Genomic DNA, 22,761 nt, shown 5'->3' on the forward strand with positions numbered 1-22,761 from the left:
ATTAATTAAATTATATTGAAAATCTGGGATTGAAAATGCAGACCACACTGTGTATAAATATAATACAATTTAATGATAGTAAATTAGGTGTACACAAAATGACTGAAATTAAAAGCACGTTCATTTTACGCAGTATTAAATTGTTAATTGGCTGAGTGGGCACCAAAACGAACAGATATCGGCCAATTAATCATCCTGGCTGATATATCATTCTCTCTAACCATAAGGAAGGAAGAAGAGAGAGAAAATATGGGAAATTAGGTCAGAGGGAGAGATGCTTTTCAAGCAGCAAAGCAAAGGCACACAGGAAATAATGGCCTGTGGCTGAGGAGCAGTGTAAATTTATCATCTCAGGAAATGCTCTCACATACACATACGCAAATGCACTTCCTTTCATTCTCACCTCTTTTTCCCCACATATATGACTGACAGTGGATCCAGAAGCAGGACTAGAGGCAGGACCAATGACAGAGACCACTCCCTTTGGCAAGATCTGACACACTTGGAGGGGTAAAGATATATTATTAGAAAAAGACAGATAAATAGAGCTACCATGAGAGAGCTAGAGAGCAGGGTGATAGAGCAAAACAGTGACTGAATGAGAGAGGGACAGGGTTGAGAGAGAGAGAGAGAGAGAGACAGACATTGCAGTGAGCAGAGAAAAAGCCAACATCTTGGATGCCGTCCAGTTCTGTGTCCTGTTCCTAGATGATATATCAAATTAGGAGTCAATGCAAAGCTCTTTTTGATTAATTACATCAATAAGCACAACACAGATTTATGCTCTGCCTACAGGAGATTGCTGCTCTAATTCTACAGAAGAACGAGGAGAGAGAGAGAGAGAGAGAGCACAGGGTGTATATTTAGATGAAAAGATTTTTTTCTTGCTTGCTTTTGAACTGTTGCATTGAAATGTTCAGGGCACTGTGCATGTATGACAAGGGTATGTAATTCATTTTGTGACAAATGAAAATCTTTTATCCTCCTGTTATATTCGCATGGGGTGAGTGTGTTATCAGTCCATTTCAGTCCAGTGGTTAAAGTGAAACTTTTTTTTTCTTTTCCTTTTCATTCTTGGTCTGATTGTGCACAACTCAGCAGTGCACATTATTCTTAAGAGAAAAAAAACATGTCTTTCATCAATTTTCTCCACTGAAAATATTGTTAACCAGCAGTCAAATGACTTACAAAAATATTAAAGAAATAAATTGTAGACTACTTGCCATAAGTTAATTAAATTTTGGTTAACAATAATGGTATAATGTAATATAATATATAAATACATTAAAAAAAGAAATCAGTCCCCCCAATTTTTCGCGATTCCGCGATCGCTGAATACAACGCAAAATCAACAAAATGACGCATTTTTTTGCGATCCTGCATAATTTCTCATTTAACTGCAAAATAATCACAAAAATGAAAAAGACCTCACAAAATATTAAATTATAATCACCCAATTGAAATATATCTAGTTTAATTAAAGTTTCAATGCATTTTTACGTGGATACAGATGTTGCGCACTTGTGTCTGTGAGTGGTCTGTCAGAAACATGGCGAAAGAAAATGTCTCACCTGCCCTCTCAGATAAGCGCCAAGGACCGGGCTAAGCAATATCCTGATATATTGCACGAGAGTGGGGGTAAATTGTTTTGCAGCCCGTGTAATAAAATTTTAGACCACAAAAGAAAGTCTACTATCAACTATCATCTAAGCGGGAGCAAACATCTCAGACAAACAGACATGTGGAATCAGAGGAAACGCAAGCAGCTAACCATGTCGGAGGATGGCTTCAAGGATGGCGGCCGCTGGTCAAGATCGAAATAAAGTAAGCAAAAGCGATTCTCGTGTTGTTTTATACTTATGTGTGGTATGAAGTTTTAAGTGTCAAATCGCTAAAGATGTTTTCTTTTTTTTATATCCGGCTATGTAGCTGAATCAGCCGATATCCGAACAGTTTTCATTGGGCAGTAACTTAGGCTACGGCAAACTTATTAACGCGTTTAACATGATTGAATGAAATCTCAAAAAGTATGATATGGTCGATGGTACTAAAAATAATTATTAAAAGCGCATTATACCTTGAATTTCAGCCAGTCGAGTGACACACATAGCTACAATTACTTCAAAATATTCATTTTGGCGAGTATTTGCTTAAAACAATCAGTAATAACCGATTGGGGCGTTTGTCATTACTGTAGTAGGTCTTAAAGTGACAGTTACCTAATTTACATGTTGTTGTCAGTGTTGTTAATGTTAATCAAGCCACAACAATACAGCAAAATAAAAAATTATCCACTGTTTGTAACTTTATCCTAGTATTTATTTGTTTTGTTTCTTTTTGTTATTTGTTCTTATTTCATTACTGAGTGTTTACTTGATTATTTAAACAATTACTTGGATGTTCCTGGTCTAAAACTTTTATTATTCTTTCAGATTTGTGAAGACTGGGTAAAGCTGTGCACCGCACTAAATATCCCCCTTTCCAAGTCCGATCATCCCTTAGTGAGAAAGTTTCTAAATGAAAAGGTCACAAATTGGTGGAAGCATCCCCAAGTCCCACCAGCTCCAAGAGAAATACCTGGGAGAAGTGTACAGACAGGAGAAGGAACGACTAAAAGCAAAACTTTCAGGGGAGCCAGTTGCTGTCATCTTTGATGAAACTCCAGATGTGGAGGGAAGATGTGTTTTAAACATATTGATCGCACCACTAAAAAAAGATGGATCTGGAAGAATCCTTGCACATCTAGTGAATACAGTCTTCATGGAGAAATGCAATCACTCCACTGTTTTGATGGCTGTTGTCAAAACTCTTCAAGAGTACGACATTGCCAATGAAGATGTCATTTGTTTTTGATACAGACAATGCGGCATACATGCTTAAAGCATACAGAGAAGCACTGAAGTCCCTTTTTCCTCATTCCATCCATATTACCTGCATAGCACACATTATGAATTTAATTGGAGGTGCCTTCCGCAAACCCTTCACAGACTTGAACACCTTTATGATGTACTTCAGTCAGATGTTTTACATGGCAGGGGGTCGCAAGAGAAGATGCCTGTCCTACTTGTCTGGCAAACTGAATGGCAGTAAACCAACAATGGCCCCAAATCCATGTGATACTCATTGGAATTCCTGGTTCTCTGCAGCGCAATATCATACTGAGCTTTTCACTTTTTACAGGGAATTTCTGCAGGCAGAAATGCAGGTACGTTTAAAATCCTAAAATCTATAAGTTCATTATTTATTGTTGTGGGCACATTATAAAAAAAACCTGAACCCAACTCCGACCAAACCCCCCACCCTCCACCCTCTACCCTCTCTCTTTTTTCTCTTCGGTGTGTGGGCGCAGTGCTCCAGCTTCAGTGGAAAATCTGAACAAAATTCTGGAAGACCATGAGTGTGCAGAGACCCTACAGGTCCAACTAAACATTGTGTCTAACAAGTGCAAGGTGATCCTGCAAATGTTGGACCTCTTTCAGAGCAGACGTCCTGTCACAACAAAGGTATTTGATTATCTTGAGGATCTACAGATGAACTTTGTGGCAAACAAAGAGCTCTGTGATGAGGTGTGTGGCCAGTATTTCTCACAAATTCTTTTGCCTCTTGAGCTCAAGACAAAAGTCTTAAATCAGGTGCGAGAAGCATTCAGTTATGCTGATGAAAAGCTAAGTAAGTACATGCAGCATGGACAACCTGGCATTGAGTTTCTCAAAGAGGTCAGAATCTTTGAGCCACGTTGCCTGGCCTTCATGGATGACAGCCCCAACAGCTACAAAGCCATTACTGGCTTTTCAACAGTGCCTGAGGATGAGATGATAAGGTACATGACTAAGCTGGGTCGAGAAGCACTTCGAGCATCTGTGAGTGGGATTGTAGATCTCGATACCTTTTGGGTAGGTCTGCAGGATAGGCTTCCTGTACTGAGCAAACTGGCCCTGCGCTACAAAGATGCAGTTTCCAACTCTGCAGATGCAGAACACTGCAACAGCATATATAAACTTGTCCTCTACAACCGAAGGCGTTCCTCTACAAGCAGTAACTTGAGGGCTCTGGTCTTTCTCTATTACAATCAGAAAGTGGAAAGTGGTCTTCTTGAAATGGATGATATTGTTTGAAATTTAAATGTAATTGCCTCTGCCAAATGTGGCAGCACAAAATGTTTGTAGATTAGCATATATGTTAATATATTAGAATGGCAAATGTTTGCATTCTATTTGAGTTTATGATAAAGTTTTGGTAATTACAGATCGATTTTAATGTCACCTATTTTTTGCAAATGTATCAATTTGATTTACACACAGTTCTACAGTACAAATTACTACACCTGCTGTTAATATTTACATAGGTCAGGTAGAAAAATTGCCCATAGGTTGTTTTAAAATTTAATTTGATGAGAATTTGATTAGACCAAATAAACAAGCTTTATGCATTTTGTTTGTGATTTGTGTCATGTATGACTATTGTGCATCTGAAATAATACTATTATGGTAAATGTGATGTCCTAATTATAAAATATTAAAAGCGCAATTTATTTTCACAAATTTCTGGAAATTACCACCACAAAATCAGTCATGTTGATCGCAAAAATCACACAAAAAAATCGCGAAATCCTGGAGGGACTGAGAAATCACTCAAACTTGACCTTTACCTTTCCACTCAAAAAGCATCCTGTAAACTCCATTCTGTTATGGAACGTACTCTTTTTATAATCCAATACATTTCTAATGAAGATTAAAGAAAGAAAGAAAATTCTACTGTTCTTGGTAATTCAGCACTAAACCTTGCCAATAATTAATTTAATTCTAATAATAGAACTAGACGATTAATCGTTGAAAGATCGCAATCTCTATTCAAACACCCACGCAATCTTATTCCCAAATGACAAATGATTCGGCCATGTCTATTACACCTTTGACAAAAAACAGTCACAGCGAACATTCAAACATCTCATCGCTGACCCAGAGAGAGCAGTTATGTATAGGTATGAAACGGTTTCACAAACAGTCTTTTCATCTACAGAGTATCAATATTCTGTTACAATTCTGTAATTCAAAAAATCACAGAAGTACAGGGATAAAAGTTTAGATTGGATATAAACACTAATGTCTGTGGTAGTGTAATTGAGTAAATCACCTTTTAAAAGTAACTTGACGTTTCAAATAAATATTGTATCAATTACAGCATTACACCAGTAGGTGGTGATATTAAAAAATGTATTTGTCATTGAATCATTCATTTGAGAGATTTGTTCGAAAACGCTGATTCATTCAGTAATGAAACAAGTGAAGTCTTTATGAGTGAGTCATTTAATCATTCATTCAGACCAATTTACAAAAAATTATAACAATTAAATCTAATTCAATTTTTTTTAAATAGACTGCAGCAATTTTAAAATTTTGTCAGAACCTCTAGTAAATTACATGTTATTTTGTTTAGTTGTCTATTTTGAAAAGTGTGAAAACCATGATCTCCATTTAAAAAAAAAAAAGTGTGTTCTCAATTTATCCAGAATTGTGCAGCTCTAACTGATAATATAAATAACTATACATTTGAAAAATATATAATCTCAGGTGACTTTCCATTCAAAACGCCCATTTTTCATAATCCAATCAAAATCTAATAAAAACATGCCTGACCCTATAATTTGTTCTTGTTGAATTCATTCAAGATGTTGAAGTTTTAGTCAAAATACTTCACATTACAGAAGTAAAATTGTGAATGAGGTTTCATGAGACTACCAGTGCGTGTGTAGTCATTTAGTTAGACTCACTTGTGTCTGTAGTCTCGTATTGAGAGTCTCTCTGCAGCTCAAAGATGTCGACCTCCACGCGGGTTCGTGACAAACCCTCCATCGCACTGTTGATGTTCTCTCGGGCCAGAGCTAACGCCAACCGCTCTCCACGTCCACATGCTGACTGGTCATCTAAAATAGCAGCTGAAGAGGAACAAAAAAAAACCTCTGTGTTTTGTTTTCTGCTCTGGAATTTAATTGAGTTTTTGATGTTGAGGATTGAAGTTTCATTTGTTATTGCAAGAAGATGGAGTTACTCATCTAGATTGAACAGAAACAAGTTTGCAATGAATGTCGCATGTTGTGATGTTAACTGATTAGATTGTGCTATTGAGCGCATATCATTTGGAGGCTTTCCAGAGATTAATTGATGCTTTATTGTTCGCAATAATCAAGATGAACATGCTGATGCTTGAAGCAATCAGTCACATGCTGTGAAGTAACAGCCTAGTATAAGCGACTTTGAAAAAAGCTCCTGCTTGAATCCGATAATATTGCTTAATTTCGCCTGAACTCTGCTCTATAGTCAGTGGTTTAATCTAATGTTTAATTTTAGTTTTTATAAATCGACCAAAAAAAACAACAAAACAATCCCAGCATATCTGAGATTATCGCTTCACACTCTCTCTTCTGTGTAACAGGTGTTTAGTTGAAAAAGATTAAGCCTAGTAGGAGGTCAGTACTTCAGAATATGTATTTAAACATTAAATCAAGAACAAGCTTTGTAGTCACTATATATGTGAGCTTCACGTTGATGCTTGCTGCCTCCATTACAAGTAAAGCATTTGGGTTATCTTGAGACTGTACCAGTGCAGCCGATTTGCTCATTCCAATTAAAAAAAGTTTTATTTTTTCCCAAAGCCTCTGTAGATAAAGCTGGAAGAACTGAGGCAGAATTAGAAATCTTGATGAATAGAACGTGGACTAGGTTAGTAGCGTAGGCCAGCAGCGCTATTACCCATGACACTAAGTACTAACCTTTCCTCACACTGTTTGTGCTACAGACATGGATGATAACTAATGTGACTTTTTGAGGAGATTTCCTCAGCGATGTTATATTTCTACTGCCTTGGTGCATGATAAAACAGGCCAGTCTTTTGACTTGGACCATAAGCAATCACCAACACCCTAGTACCCGGGAGATAATGTGAAGATGCACTTTGTGTGTCGTCTAACAGGAAGTGGTCCATGGCCTCTCACCCATCCTGACAGCTGCGAGAGCGGGCATCTGGCTGTGAGAGGACGGGGCCATGGTCAGCAGCAGCAACAGCAGGAGGAGGAAGAGGAGGTGAATCGACAGCAGCAGCGCTGGCAGAGCCGGCATCTTCCACTGCTCCTCATGGAGAAAGGTCGTCTGGCTGCCTGCACCGCCACCTAGGGGACAGGTACAAAATTACACATGAGAACTTTGTTTTTGTAGTATGTATACTGTGCACATTTTGGATAATATAGGTCATCCGAGTATTTAACGCATACATAAAGAAATGGACATACTGTGCATTGTACATTTTTACACAAAAGTGGATTAAAAAAACACAAAATAACAACCAAGATAATTAGAAGCTAGAAGTTTAATTAAACATGCAACATTTTAACATTATTCAGTGTTAAAAAGCAACATAATGAGGTAATGTGAAAACAATGATGCAAGGTACTGTTTTTGAAATGTTTAGCATTAAATAATCCATACTATTTTTTTTTGAGAAAAAAAAAGTATTTCGTATACAGTATATAATGCACAATGTGCAGTAAGCAGCATGCTATTATTTTATTCCAAACATAGCCCTTGATTCAGTTTAACTTCGCTGTTGTCCACACTACTCTGTCCATGTGTTGCATCATCCACTTAAGCTATTAAAGGGTTCAGTGATGAACATGTTGGTTCGCAAGCAGCACAAACATGCAACTTTTATACATAATATGCCTGTTTTTTCCCCAATTGCCCTTCACTAACACAAACACACACACACTCGAGCACACACACACAAACAAAAGCACAGGGATATATTCCTATCCACACATTGAGAAAGAAGATACCCACATGGATAAGATGGCTTTTTTTGTCCCAGTGGTATAATATGAGCCATACACAAGATGCTTAGGCTATGATGTGATGTGATAAAATATTCAGGACCATTGCAAAAGTGTATGTTGCTGTTTATCAGCACCTGAAAACATATTTGCATTAATTGCAGTGACTTACTAAGGTCGGTTTAACTGGAAAACGAAAACCAACATTTTAAAACCACAATGGATGATTCAGAATGTTCATTTTTTTGACGGATAAAATATCAAGGTATCTGATCTATTGTGTTTCTGCACTTGAAACATTGATTCACATAGTAATTCTGGGCTACTATATAGTTTACTAAACAATAACATGAGCTTATGGGTGGTTTTCCAAAACTTTTCAGGCAAGGGGGAACGTTTAGACTTATGCAAGCATAAAATTGAACAGACCTTTCAAATTAAATGTATTCATGTCACTGTAGGGCTGAACAGGACTGATATAAGCCTTAATTATTGCCGCTATAGCACATGAATAGCATAACGTGTGATGGGTTACTTCACATGTGCAACTCACAGATAAAGCAATCCCAGAAAAGGTGAATTTGTGGGAAAATGGGCATGTACACCAATGGAACAATAAATGAATTACCTGGGGAATCAAAAATAGACCATGACAGAAATTTTACTACCCAGTCTGTCAAAATGACGTATAATGATTATTTGTAGCGCAACCTCTGGACATGCCGCATGCGGCAATATAAAACAATTCACCACAAGAAAACCCACAACATAATACAGAGAAGCAGAGAGAATTGAATGCAGCCAGTAGAAACAGACTCAGAAATGGCTTTGGGCGACAAAGAAGAGAGCAAGAAAGATTGAACGCTTGACGAATGCAGCATAATAGAGCTGAAAAGACTCCGGTCTGTTGTGTGTGTGTGTGTGTGTGTGTGTGTGTGTGTGTGCGTGTGTGTGCATGGGCCGCACAAAACAGAGACACAAGTCAAGCTAAAGATCAAGAGCCTCATCCCAAAAGCCGCCGTCAATCCTGGACTGCCTGTGTTTGAGTTTGTCAACAGCTTGATTTGTATTGGCCTTCCCCAGCTCTGTGAAGTAAATGTTTATCTTTCCTGCCAATAAGGCCCTTTGAATGCATTCAAATTGAAGTGTGAATGGAACCAAAATGAAGTGAGCGAACCAAAAAGGGAGGAGAGGACAGAAGAAAGACAGCTGGGATGAGATGGCATGAGAGAGAAAGCAGAAATAGTGTGGAGAGAAAGATGAAAGTAAACCGAGAGAGATGGTGAGAGGGGAGAGAGTAGGAAGAAAAAGAAAGTATTAACTCACACAAGTAAACACCACGTAAGGTGACAGCATGCTGAATGGGCAGAAATTCAAGCTTGGCTGTTTCAGTTATTTAACTGTTAGCTTTCCTGTACGCTAGCATTGAATTTAACAGTCAATGTAACCGCCCGCAGGCTTGCTTAATCAATGGACTTCTGCTTACTCTCTCTAATAACAATATATAATGCGTTTAACACATCCTAAGACTGATGCATGGGCATTCACACAACCTGTTAACCTTTACAGGTCTATCTCGTGGCCTGGGTTCCAGAAGTCGGTTTCCTTTTTTTAAATTTTTTATTATGCAAGCTGTTGTACAGAATAACAACACAGCTCTATATGCAGGACTTTAAACATAGTTTAAACATCCGTTTAGAAGCACATTAAAAAGCACTTAACCCTAATTCCAACTATAAATGGCATTTAATTGCATAATGTTGTAAGTATGTATATGTGTGTGTATATATATATATATATATATATTTATATGACCACTACTGTGATTCATACTTTTAACACTACCACATCCCATATTAACTAAACTGTCAAAACTGAGCCCCATTCACATTTCCATGGTAGTAGCAGCGTCTCTGATTGGTGGATCTCGCTATAGCATTGCTTGTAGTTTAGACATAAGCTTCAAAACTGCCATTAAACACGCTCGCTATTAAAGCATTTATCTTTTTTTTTTTTTATAACCTCTAATAGCTCATATTAAATCTCCATGTCATTTGAATTACATTTTTACTTCAGTAACCCATCTGGTAGTGCGCGTATGCCTAGAAACAAATCCCTTTCTTAAATGGGAGTGTGACAAATGCTAAGCATCAGGCCAGTGATAAAGCATAAGCTATTCCATACATCTACTATTATTGAAGGTAAAGAAAGACGTTTTTAGTGCCGCCTCTAGATGCTTTTTTGAAAATTAAGAAGAATGAAAGGGTCTGACCTTGCTGAGCTTTTGATCGAAGGCAAAGATAGCACTTAAGACTTCCAAGCCTTAAAAGCATGGTCTTACGTACCGACACTCAAAAAAAAAAAAATACAAACATTGTCAGGTATTGAAGAAGACAGTTTTTGACTAAACCACAGAAAATATTCCAGCCAGACACTGCTCCCATGCTGTCAAATCCAATATCCTAATTCTCACATTACACCGCAAACGCTGTCCTGCGGTTTCATTTGGATTTACTTTGCAATAGCCACTCTAAGCCAACTGGCTATGATCCTTCTCCACAGGCTGTTAGAAGAAGATGAAAAAAAGGTAAAACAGTGTTCCTAATATGCCTGTCACTCTGACTGTAATGCGTCTCTGTGTTTGGGACATTAGTGCGGCTCATCCTGTGAGGTTGAGGCAAATAAAAAGGTTGGATTGCCTCAGAGGCAGCTGTTGCATGGCATCTCTGCTGCCTCAAATACTATAATGAAGGGATAATCCTCTCATTTAGACACAGACAGGGGATATACTTTGCTCTGTTTTTGTGATGGGTTAGGTGTGTGTGTGTGTGTGTGTGTGTGTGTGTGTGTGTGTGTGTGTGTGTGTGTGTGTGTGTGTGTGTGTGTGTGTGTGTGTGTGTATAACAGTGCATTACACAGCAGCAGAATAAACATTAAAACACTATCAGGATGAAGGGGTAACTGGGATGAACAGCTCTGGATGTTTGGACGCGTGACAGAAAAAGAGAAACTCACAGCGTCATCTGGACAGAGGGTGGATGGCGTGTAGAACGAAAGGGGTGATGTAAAAAAAGTCTGAGGCTTTCAAGCTTCAAAAATGACTATTAAAGCAGTCCATAGAACTTGTGCACTTTATGCCAATTCTTCTGAAGCCATATGAACCTCTGTGAGGAACAGACTGAAATGTATAAATGGTGACAGAATATCTGGATTAGCTATAAATTCAGATATTTACAATAAAGTTTAATTGGTTAACTACTTTAGTTAACATGAACTAAGAATGAAAAATACTTCTACAGCGCGTCAGCGTAACAGGCCTATTTCACAAAATGGCGACCGAGACCGGAAGTAGGGTAAACTCTTTTCCGGTGAAAGCACTAGCAGTTGCAGTCGGAGAACAAATGCGGAGACTAAAAGCGGTCAGTCCTGTTGCGTAATTTTTATGTTTCAACCCAAAGAAGAAACAACCCTATTTATCACTTCACCGCTTTCCGTGTTTTGCTGGTTTCCATGGAACAACTGGTGAGAAGTTAAATCACGCCAGAGTGACACAGACGACAAAAAGTCTCCTGGTCGTGCCGCCGCCTGCTACGATCGCCATTCATTCTCAAAATGGACTGTGAACAGCTTGTTTTCTCTCTCAGTCATTCATATATCTGACAAAAGAAAGAATAGCAGATGTTGTCCGTTTTGTTGATAGTTTTCAGGGAGCTGTGAAAAGATCGCTGAAATTGGACAAAGGTTACAAATTCTTGACGTTTGCTTATATTTAAAAAAAAAAGTTCCATTCATTTAAATGGCATGATACTTGATGACTAAGCTCACATTTAACGTTAGCCTACTATATCTAAACACAATAAATAAATAAATTGAAATGTCTGATTGCTATGCTATAATCTAGTGGCTTTTTTTACAAATTCATGTTAATAAGTGTTAATTTGCCCTGGAGATTGCAGCAATCTTCCACTAGATTATGGCTCATTTTTCATTTTACCACCATAAATGAAACTAAGAATTGTACATCTTTACAGTGAATTTGACCTAACGTTGCTATAATTAAAAAATGGTTAGACTAAAAACATGAATGAAGTGAGTGATATTACATGTTTTTAAAAAAATCATGATGTTACAAAATAACATTTTAATGTCTGAGGTCCCCTTATGAAAAGAAAATATATTTCCCTATATATGAATGATTAATATGAATGAAATGGTTTAACAGCTCACAGGCATAAATGGTTTAAAATATACAGAATAATATATGGTGTTAATATATTACAATATATTGAATAATACATAAGGAATTTTCATATATTAAAAAATATATAATGTATGTAAATTTTATATTCAGTAATACACTTCATCATACAGGGATTAAAGTTATCCGTCGCTACGAGAGTCTACGACGGATTTCTGTCAGTATTAGGGTTCCCCCCTGTCCTTGTGTCTTAAATTCACTTTTCATAATTTTAAGGCTGTAAATATGCTTACATTTCTCAAATAGTGTAATAAATGTCTTAATTTTAGTTTGAATGGGAAGGACGAGGTGTTCACTCTGCTGAGGGGGATGTGATAAAGCCTGAAGTGGAGCAAAAGCCCGAATTTAAAGTCTGAATTTATAGTACTATATGTAACGGTTTGGAAAGTATTCTACAGGTTTATTAAATGTTCCAGCTGCCCTTGCTTACACAAGTAAACAGCAGTCCTGGCAAAGCACACCCAGGAAAGAAAGGGAAAGAAAGTTACAGAAAACAACTTCTACAAACAATTTTAAATTGCCAACGCCAACAGTTAATAATAATAAATAAAAGTGAATGTCGTGCAATTCGGATAACAATCAAGTGCAATATAAACATGTTTTGTCAGGGCATCAATCCCGAACCCGGGCATCACTCCTGAACCCCTGCATCAACACACAATTTCAACATCTGCTTCCTCCTTTACACGTGTCTGGCGTGATTTAACTTCTCCCCAGTTGTTCCATGAAAACACGGAAAGCTGTGAAGTGATAAATAGCGTTGTTTCTTCTTTGGGTTGAAACATAAAAAGGTACGCAACAGGACGGACCGCTTTTAGTCTCCGCATTTGTCCTCCGACTGCAATTGCTAGCGCTTTCACCGGAAAAGAGTTTACCCTACTTCCGGTCTTGGCGGCCATTTTTGTGAAATAGGCCTACTACACTGCAGCTGCAGACTCGGGCAAGTATTCACACTGGAAGCGTTTGTACAGCGTCACAGCAGCGGCTCCAAGGATACATATAAGCGAGGATTTCTTTACAAAGACAACTATAAATGTGTTTTTTGAAGTTGGTCATTAATAAACTTGATAGTCTTGAAGTTTACGATGGGGAGGTGTACAATTGCATGTGAATGATAAACAACTAAACATAAATGAAAACAGCTCTGATCTTGTCGTGTCAGTCATACTGTACTTCGATATGTTTACAAGACAGCAAACATAAAAACATACATTAAAAAAAACTTGTCTGTGTATTACATAAACTAAAAGAAAGCTTATATATATCATATTTTCTGGCTAGTTTATTAGTTTTTTTTATTATAATACACCATACAGTCACTCAAATTGAATAATTAAAAACATGTTTAAATGGGTAAATTAATTTTCTTTTCTGACATCAACTACTCCAGTTCTTGTTAAAACACACTAGACATGCTTATTCTGTGCATTTTGGGCACTTTTTGTGTGAGATCATGTTTGATTTGTCGATCAAAAATGTGCTGTTTTTAGTTTAATTGAGCGTGAGTAGCGCAGCAAAAATAGATTTCAGCAAAGATTTCAGTGAAAATGAAATGAAGACATCACGAAACAAATAGGAATAAGTCAAAGAATAAGTTTGTCAGTGACCTCAACAGGTAGATTTAGACCCTGCTCATGTTTCAGCAGAGGTCTGCAGTCTGTGCAGACAGACTGTGCGTCTTATTTAGCCAGTGCCTCAGGCTTGTGCAGAGATGATGTGACCATCATCTCTGGTTGTGAAAGGAGGCATCATCTGTCCCAACTCAAAACGATAGTGACTTCACCGTACTACTTCACTCTCCCCACCACTGTTTCTCTCCAGACCTTTTCCTTGTCACCTTCACAAATTGTCGGCTCAAAGCTACTCGTGCCATGCACTTTCCTGCAAACAAACACCCTCCAGATGTTTTGCCTATTATGAGAGAAGCTAAAAATAAACACAGGGTGCATGCAGCTAACTAACTGTCCTCTGTTGTAGAGACTGACCGTTTTTATCTTGTATTATCTTAATTCTACAGATGAGCTCTGGCCTTTTAACTAGAAGCAAGACGTGAAGCAGATCGGCTTCTAAATTGCATCCAAACTGTGCCCTACCTACTGCGGCAGAGCTCTGACAAATTAAAAAAAATAATAATGGCATTTCCAAACTAAATGCATTTTCAACAGCAAACCCATAAAATAAGGTGTAAGCAAGCACTGGCATTTTCAACTCAATTTATCCTAGATAAATATATAATCTACTGAATAGAGGAAGGAACAGAGGTGAAAATAAAGCAATGAGTGCATTTAAATGTACAATAAAACGCTGATAACTGTTTATTATTGTGCATAAGAATGTTCAAAATAATATACTGTGCAATCAAAGTTCCTTTAAAATAAGTCGGTTCACTCGGCGGCCATATTCGTAAAATACACTGCCGTTCCAAAGTCTGGGATCAGTAAGATTTTTTCATGTTTTTAAAAGATGTCTCTTATGCTCACCAAGGCTGCATTTGTTTGTAATAATATTTCACAATATTACACAATATTTTTTTGTATTTTTATTCAATTTAAAACAACTGTTTTCTATTTGAGTTTTATAAAGAAAATCTAATTTATTTCTGTGATGCAAAGCTGAATTTTCAGCATTACTCCAGTCTTAAGTGACGCATGATCCTTCACAAATCATTCTAATATGCTGATTTGTTGATCAAAAAAGTTTATGTCAGGGTTCTGTCACTTCTGTCTAGTTTATTTCTTGGTTTTGTGACAGCTCTGACACTCCTGTTTTGTCATGTCTTTGTGTGAGCTTTCTTGAGCCGTACGCTATCTTGTCTGTATGCCTCGTTTCATGTGCGGGACGTGGTGTTTGGATCCCGTCACATCTGTCTAGTTTGGTTTCGGTTCTGTTTTGGGATTCGGACATTCATGCTCCGCGTCTTTGTTCTCTGGTGTGAGCGCACAGGATGAGCTTATGCTCGTTCTCGTGTGCTCTGTCTTGTTGTGCGAGCGTGCGGTTTCGAGTTCGCTCGGGCCGTGCGCTCTTCTGTCAACGTGTGTTTTGTTTTGTGTAGCACATGGTTCGTGTTTACATCGGCTACGTGCTTTCATGTCATGGTTTGTCTTGTGCTGTGTAGCACATAGCTTGTGTTTTCCACTAGCTGTGTGCTTTCATGTTGTCATGTTTTGTGCGAACACTTGGCTTATGAGTGTTTTCATTGGCTGCGTGTTCATGTCTCTCGTTTTGCGTGAGTACATGGCTGGTGATTTGTTTTACAACCCATCAACCCATCTTTTACAATCTCATCTTAGATTTAAATCTATAACTGTTTTTCAAAATTGTGCTTCAGTTAACATATTTCATAAATCCAGAATAAAATCGAACAACAATAGTATTGTAAATTGTGCTTCTTAAATTCAAGTTGAACTATAGCCGCTAAATTAAGCATTACAATTTCTCACATTTATATATGTACATTTAGACCATCTCTGCCATGTTTCTATTGAAACCACTAGTAAATACCTATAAAATGACTTTTTCCAATCAAGAGACGCAAACAATGTGATCTAAAATGAAACTGTTTTCACAAAAAACATAAATTACCTCTAAACCAAAATTCTTACATAATTCCCACAATTATTTAGTAATGTTTTTCACGTCCCCATACCTCACAACTGAATCTCAAAATCAAAATAGTCTCCTGATGCTATTTTAAAAGTTAATAGAAGAGGTTAACATACTTTAATGTGTAAAAAAACTTTTTTCGCATACTGTACATTGTTGCAGCTCCTCTATACCCAGTCTGTCTGAAACATGCTGATTTCTACAAAGTCCCTCCCTCCAAAAAGCTCAGAGTGCTCTGATTGGCCAGCTGACCCAGTGCATTGTGATGTAAAGAAATGCACAGAAAATGCGGAAGAATAGGGTGAGCAGGAGGGCAAGAGGAACATTTTGAGCAAGAGTATTCAAGGATTTGTGGAGACAAAGAACAGACATTATGAAGCTCTTGAGGCCATGATGTTGTGTTCAACATTGTTGTTGTCTTACCATTATATGAGCTGCTCAACATTAAATATTTACATTCAGAGGCAATTAGTGGTTCTGGGAACGACAACCACCGGGGTGCCAAGGACATCCTTTTCTTTTAATTAACTTTCCCTCAGGAAAATAATGGGATGTTTCAACCCCACTATCATAAATGATGACATGATTAGACAATGTAGCTCATCTTTGATAGTGCTGAAAGCATTTATGGATGGCATTAAAGCATGTCCAACATGTTATTTTGCTCCTTTATTTCTAGAAAGTGCTCCTCCAGCGAGCTTCTCCACCCAAACAATTAATAATCCCTAAGGTGGATGGATGATTAAAAATTCTTAGTGGGAGCCCCAGTTTCAAGTTTTTAAATGAGCAGCCTCCCTCATTTGAGCAAAGTCATGAGGATGCTGATGAGACAAAATTTAGCAGAGGAGACAAGAAAGAAAAGCATTCAACCTCCCACCAAGCAATAATGTACTGCCTTTGGATTCAATTTGCCAAAACAGTCAAATATTGCTGCAAAATGCAAGCTGCGCATTTAATCATTGTTGCTGCAATTATGAAACACAACTGTCCTTTAAAGTCAAGCTTTGGTGCACAAGTCACCCGTAAAGTACTAAATAGATAAAGATTGTTTCCCTTTCTCTTCCCGTTATTGAAACAGGCAATTTTTACAACTGCAATCGACTCTGCTTGCAATTAATGTTGTTGAACCTGAAGTTAGGCAAATATATGACCATTAACAGAGTGATACAGTACATTAATCGGGAGAGAAAACAGATAAAATGTAATTACATTCATGAATTTGGCAGACACTTTTATCCAAATCGACTTACACTGCACTCAAACCATGCATTCCTGTGCCGCTCGAGTGGCTGCCTGTTGCCGTAGCTCCCGCTACGTGTGTGTGTTTCTTATAATGAATCTAATTTTAGTGTTTTGTCGCGTTTTTGTTTATATAAAAACTATATCCAGGTAACTCATCATAGCGGAATGGATATTTTGTGGAGTTACCGTTTTCTCTGGTTTTTCCTGGCACTTATAACTTTTCTTGTGCCGGGTTACTATGCTAACAGGCTTGGTGGTAGGCTTATTTACCCTCGCGATCAGCTGATTGCGCTCTCCAGGCCCAAACTACTGCAGCCCGAAGCGAGACCCCGGATCCCCGACGAACTGAAAAGGAGACGAAGGGGATGCAGGGCCGGCGCCTTACAGAGAACAAGGAGGAGAAAATATAAACCTTATCTCCCCTCTATTGTAATGGGTAATGTGAGGTCTCTGGCAAATAAAATGGACGAGTTGAGCATGCGGATGAGGACACAGCAGGAGTATCGTGAGGGCAGTGTTGTGTGTTTCACAGAGACATGGCTGCAGGAACATATTCCTGACTCCAACGCCACCGTCCCCAGCTTTCAGACGCTACGGGCGGACCGATATCGCTGTCTGAGCGGTAATAAGAAAGGAGGGGGGATTGCAGTGCTTGTAAACAACAGATGGTGTAATCCCGGACATATTAATGTGAAGGATCGTTTCTGTAGCCCAGATATCGAACTGTTAGCTGTGAGTCTGCGTCCATACTATCTGCCTAGGGAGTTCACGTGCACCATTATTGTGGCTGTTTACATCCCCCCCATCAGCTGATGCCAACGCGGCGTGTGACGTCATCCATTCATTTTATTGCAATTTCTGTAGACTTCAATCATACGTCTCTTTCTACTACTCTCCCAACTTTCCAGCAGTGGCATGGTCTGCCCCACCAGAGACATTAAATCCTTGGACTTAATTCATGCAAATGTCAAGGACTCATACAGCACCACAGCCCTTCCCCCTCTTGGCAGATCAGATCACAATCTGTTACTTCTCACCTCCACATACACACCTATCGTTCAGAAGCAACCTGTGACCACTAGGATTGTGAGGAGGTGGTCACAGGAAGCGGATGAGGCTCTGCAGAGTTGCTTTGAATCCACAGACTGGGATGCACTCTGTGATTCCCGTGGAGATGACAAACTCCATAACAGATTGCATCACAGAGTACATTAATTTCTGTGTGGACACTGTTATACCCACCAGGAAAGTGTGATGCTTTCCCAAAAACAAGCCATGGATAACCAGCGACCTGAAGGAGGTGCTGAACAGGAAGAAGAGAGCCTTCAGGGATGGGGACAGAGAATCACTGAGGACTGTGCAGAAGGAGCTGGAAGTGAGGCTGAAGGAGAGCAAGGAGGTGTACAGGAAGAAGCTGGAGAACAAGCTCCATCAAAATAACGCAAGGGACGTGTGGTCAGGAATGAAGACCATCGCAGGGTTCAAGGCGAATGAAAATCAGGCTGAGGGAAGCCTGGACAGGGCCAATGGGCTGAATGTGTTTTTCAATAGGCTCAGCTCAGCTGCCCCCTCCCCTGCCCCGTCACACAGGCCCCACACTCTCCCTGCCCCCTCAGCTGCTCCCCTCTCATACCTCCTCAGTGATCAGGACTGGTGACACACACGGTGCCACCCCTCAACATCAACATCTTTCTCCCCAGCAGAAAGCACTGTGCCCTAGAGGCTGACATTTTTTCGGGAATCCCACGGGTCACGGGATTCCCGTGGGATTCCTGCAGGATGGGAGTCATCTTTGCTATCAATCACGGGATTTGGACGGTACAGGATAAATGGTTAACGGGAGCAGACGGGAGCGGGAATCAACCAATAGCAAAGACGACAAAAAAAGAAAAAAGTAAATGCATCATTTTGTAGTTTCCTTTTAATACGCCTACAATGTAACGCAATTAAAAAATAACTACACGACCCAGCCGTCCCAGAAGCCATCAGTGCTTTTTGTCACGGCTTACCGCCGAAATTCAAAGAGCAGTGATGGAGGGAGCTAACAGCCGCGGAGAAGTCGATGTGGCAAAAAATGATTTACAGCGCAAAGTCAGACGTAATGACATGTCTATTAAGTTCACAGAACTGGTCGGAAAGTCTGAAATATTAATTAAGTTTATGAGAGTAGAATGTGACAGTGATAGCACAATGTACGCTGCTTGTAAGACATGCTTAGTCTTAGTCAAGTACGCAAGTGATTCAGGGACGAGCGGTCTGAAGAAGCACACTTGCAAGGCAAATTCGGGAAAGAATCAGGCAAGCATCGCTTCGTTCATCAAGCGAAAATTGCCGTATATGGGAGCGGTACAGGAGCGGGAGTCAGTTTAAACAGGAGCGGGATGGGATTGGGAGTCAATTTACCAGGAGCGGGATGGGATGGGATTATTTTTTAAACTTTGGTCTGGGAGTGGGACGGGACAAGATTTCTTTCTATGGGAGTGGGACGGGACAGGAGTGAAAATCCACTCCCGTGTCATCCTCTAGTGTGCCCCCCTCTACTTCCCCCCACCCCCTGTCTGTCTCAAGCTGCCAGGTTAGGAGGCAGCTGGAGAAACTGCACCAGAACAAAGCTCCAGGTCCGGATGGTATTAGCCCCAGAGTCCTGAAGGCCTGCGCAGACCAACTATGTGGGATTTTACAACACGTCTTCAACCTCAGCCTGAGCCTGGAGAAGGTCCCACTGCTGTGGAAAACATCCTGCCTTGTTCCGGTGCCAAAGAAGTCTTCTCCATCTGCCCTCAATGACTACAGACCGGTTGCCTTAACATCTCACATCATGAAGGTTCTGGAGAGACTGGTTCTGGCCCATCTGAGACCACAGGTGACCACCTCCGGTGACCACCTCCATTGACCCATTGCAGGTTGCTTATGGCCCTGGGGTTGGTGTGGGGGATTCTATCATCTACCTGCTTCAACGAGCTCACTCACGCCTGGATAAAGCTGGGAGCATTGTGAGGATCATGTTCTTTGATTTCTCCAGTGCTTTTAACAAGATCCAGCCTTTACTGCTGCGAGAGAAACTTCAGAAGATGCAGGCGGACACCTCCACAACTTCCTGGATTACGGACTACCTGACAGATTGAGGGGTGGTGTGTCTGAACGGGTGGTCAGCAGCACAGGAGCACCACAGGCAGGGTCCGAAACTAACTTTTTGGCTCACCTACAAAGGGGACTGGTAGATGAAAAATCACATATACATTAATTTTAGTATATTTAATTGAGATAAGGTATTATGTTGAATGAATAAGAGTACATAGAAGTCAAAACAGAGCAACAAATAGTTAGACATGGAAGATGTGAGCATCGAACTAGTGCTCATAAATACTATCAGTTAAACGGTTTAAAAGTATATATATATATATATCTTTTTGTTTGTTTGCTGCATGGTTAAAAAAAATATTGCCTATATTTGTTAAATCAAGGGGTGCGTCGACACACGAAAGAGAGCGAAAAGAAGTAGCTACTGTGTGGGACCATTTCGACAGAAAGGGCGACAAAGTTACTTGCACTACTGCATTATTTTAATACCACGTAGCATATTTTGCAAGTACAATGCAATATCACTTGCAAAGCAAACATCCACAAGCAAATGAAAGGCGCTTTCCGAAGTTGGCCACTCTAGCGATACGTTATCTCTGTATTCCCGCGACATCTGTGCCATCGGAGACCCAGACTAACCCCACATCATGTAGACGTTACTTTTTTAAAATAAAAATTAGACAAGCCGTGGATTGAGGTAGGCCTGCTATTTATATTTGACGAAAAAAACGTAATCTCATGAAAAAAAGGCATTTTTTTCCAAGCTTCAAACTGATTCAGTGTTTTATTTTTGTCATCTTAATTTGTTAATTATTTAAGTTAAAAAAATATATTTAGTGTTGGTATATTTTAGGTGTGAAGAAGGTTCACACACGCTTGAGGCACACACACGCAAGGTCTCTCGCTCTCTCCCTCTCCGCCGTGCGCATGCTACACTGTTTGGAGCAGTCTCTTCTGTCTCGCATGCGCGCTCTTGCTCGCGCGCTCTAGATTCCGGGAGATTTGAACTAATTTGAGGGCATCAGAGAGCCGCTATCAATATGTGGGAGACACCTGGAACTCACGGGAGACTTCGGGATGTCTGGAACATTCACCCGCCAGTGTGGCGGATAGCCTTTTGAGATTTACTCGCCAAACGGAAAATCTACCCGCATTTGGCACTTGGCGGGTGTTCATTTCGGACCCTGACCACAGGGGACTGTTCTCTCACCATTTCTCTTCACGCTGTACACTTCAGACTTCCAGCACAACTCAGAGTCCTGTCATCTCCAAAAATACTCGGATGACTCTGCAGTTGTTGGGTGTATTAACGGTGTAGATGAGACAGAGTACAGGGATCCGGTTGACCGATTTGTGTTGTGGTGTGGGAAAAACCACCTCCTTCTAAACGTGATAAAGACGAAGGAGATGGTGGTGGACTTTAGGAGGACCAGGACAACAACACTAAACGCCATTCACCTTCTGGGAAAGGAGATGGAGGTGGTTGAGAACTTTAAATACCTGGGTGTGCACCTTGATAACAGACTGGACTGGAAGTACAATACTGAGGCCATCTTCAAGAAGGGCCAGAGCAGACTACTTCTTGAGGAAGCTTAGGTCTTTTAATGTATGCACCAGGATGTTGTGTATATTCTATCAGTCTGTTGTCGAAAGCGCAATTCTCTTTGCAGCCATCTGCTGGGGCAGTAGCATCAGAGCCAGCAACAGCAAGAGACTGAACAAGTTAATAAAGAAGGCTGGCTCTGTGCCTGGGTCTGCTCTGGAGCCCCTGGAGTTGGTTGTGGAGTGAAGAATGTTACACAAACTATTCAACATCATGGACAACACTTCACATCCGCTGCAAAACCTGCTGGTCGGACAGCAGAGTGTATTTAGCTGGAGACTCCTACAACTCCGCTCTAGCAAGGACCGTTACAGGAAGTCATTCCTACCCACTGCCATAACAATACACAACAACTCTCCTCAGGGCAGGGAGAGGAGACTGATAAAGGTCATCACATTATTATTGTTAAATATTATACTCAACACTCTCAATATTTGCAAGTGATACTAAATTGCACATCCTTGCGCACTGTTGCACTTGTGTATACATCTAATATTATATATATGTGTATATATGTGTGTATATATATATATATATATATATATATATATATAATTTATTTGTTTAAAGGAAATTTGTACATTATATGTCAGTTTATGTAAATATGTCTGGTCTGTATTTTTAATTTTTGTATTCGGTGTCAATTTTGCTGCTGCAACACCGCAATTTCCTCTAGGGGATCAAGAAAGTTAATTTTTTTTCTATCTCTCTATCATTTTATCTGTTCACCGGGAATTGAACCCATGGCATTGGTGTTGCCACATGCTTTGTTTCAGAAAGGAACGCTCAAATACTGTGGGGTGGGGGTAGGGGGGTAAAACAAGCACATATAATATCTACATTACATTAATAGTATAGTTAAGCAAAAAAAAAAAAGTTTGTCTTTGTTTACTCACACCCATGTCATATTTTCTTTCTTCTGTGGTACACAACAGGTTTTTGTCCATACAATGAAAGTCAATGGGGTCCAAAACAACAATGCGAGTAAATGAAAACAGAATTTTATTTTTGGGTGAACTATCGCTTAAATAATAAATAATAATAATAATAATTAAAGCTGCAAGCAGCGATGAAAAGGGCCCTCGCACTCGTGCCACAGCCACCCGGCGGCTTTAGGAAAACAGAGCACGGTGGGCAGTACGTAAATATAGG

At 39.6% G+C, this 22,761-nt stretch overlaps 1 protein-coding gene across 6 annotated transcripts in view; it reads right to left on the reverse strand.

Moving 5' to 3' along the window:
* Window positions 1–22,761, reverse strand: part of LOC143701583 (glutamate receptor ionotropic, kainate 5) — a 118,119-nt gene that overhangs the window by 49,222 nt on the left and 46,136 nt on the right. For all 6 annotated transcript variants that reach the window (XR_013190138.1, XR_013190139.1, XM_077194981.1 and 3 more), the window contains 3 exons: window positions 6,992–7,165; window positions 5,771–5,935; window positions 404–501 (listed from right to left, as the gene is read on the reverse strand). Coding sequence is in view for 4 of the 6 variants with exons in the window: in XM_077194981.1 (XP_077051096.1) it covers window positions 404–501; window positions 5,771–5,935; window positions 6,992–7,115 (387 nt within the window). In the remaining 2 variants the exon portion in view is untranslated. The remainder of the gene's footprint in view (window positions 1–403; window positions 502–5,770; window positions 5,936–6,991; window positions 7,166–22,761) is intronic.

The sequence above is a fragment of the Siphateles boraxobius genome, unplaced genomic scaffold (assembly GCF_051911475.1).
Source record: "Siphateles boraxobius isolate OS27281-9 unplaced genomic scaffold, OSU_SipBor_1 33, whole genome shotgun sequence".
NCBI classification, from domain to species: Eukaryota; Metazoa; Chordata; class Actinopteri; order Cypriniformes; family Leuciscidae; genus Siphateles; species Siphateles boraxobius.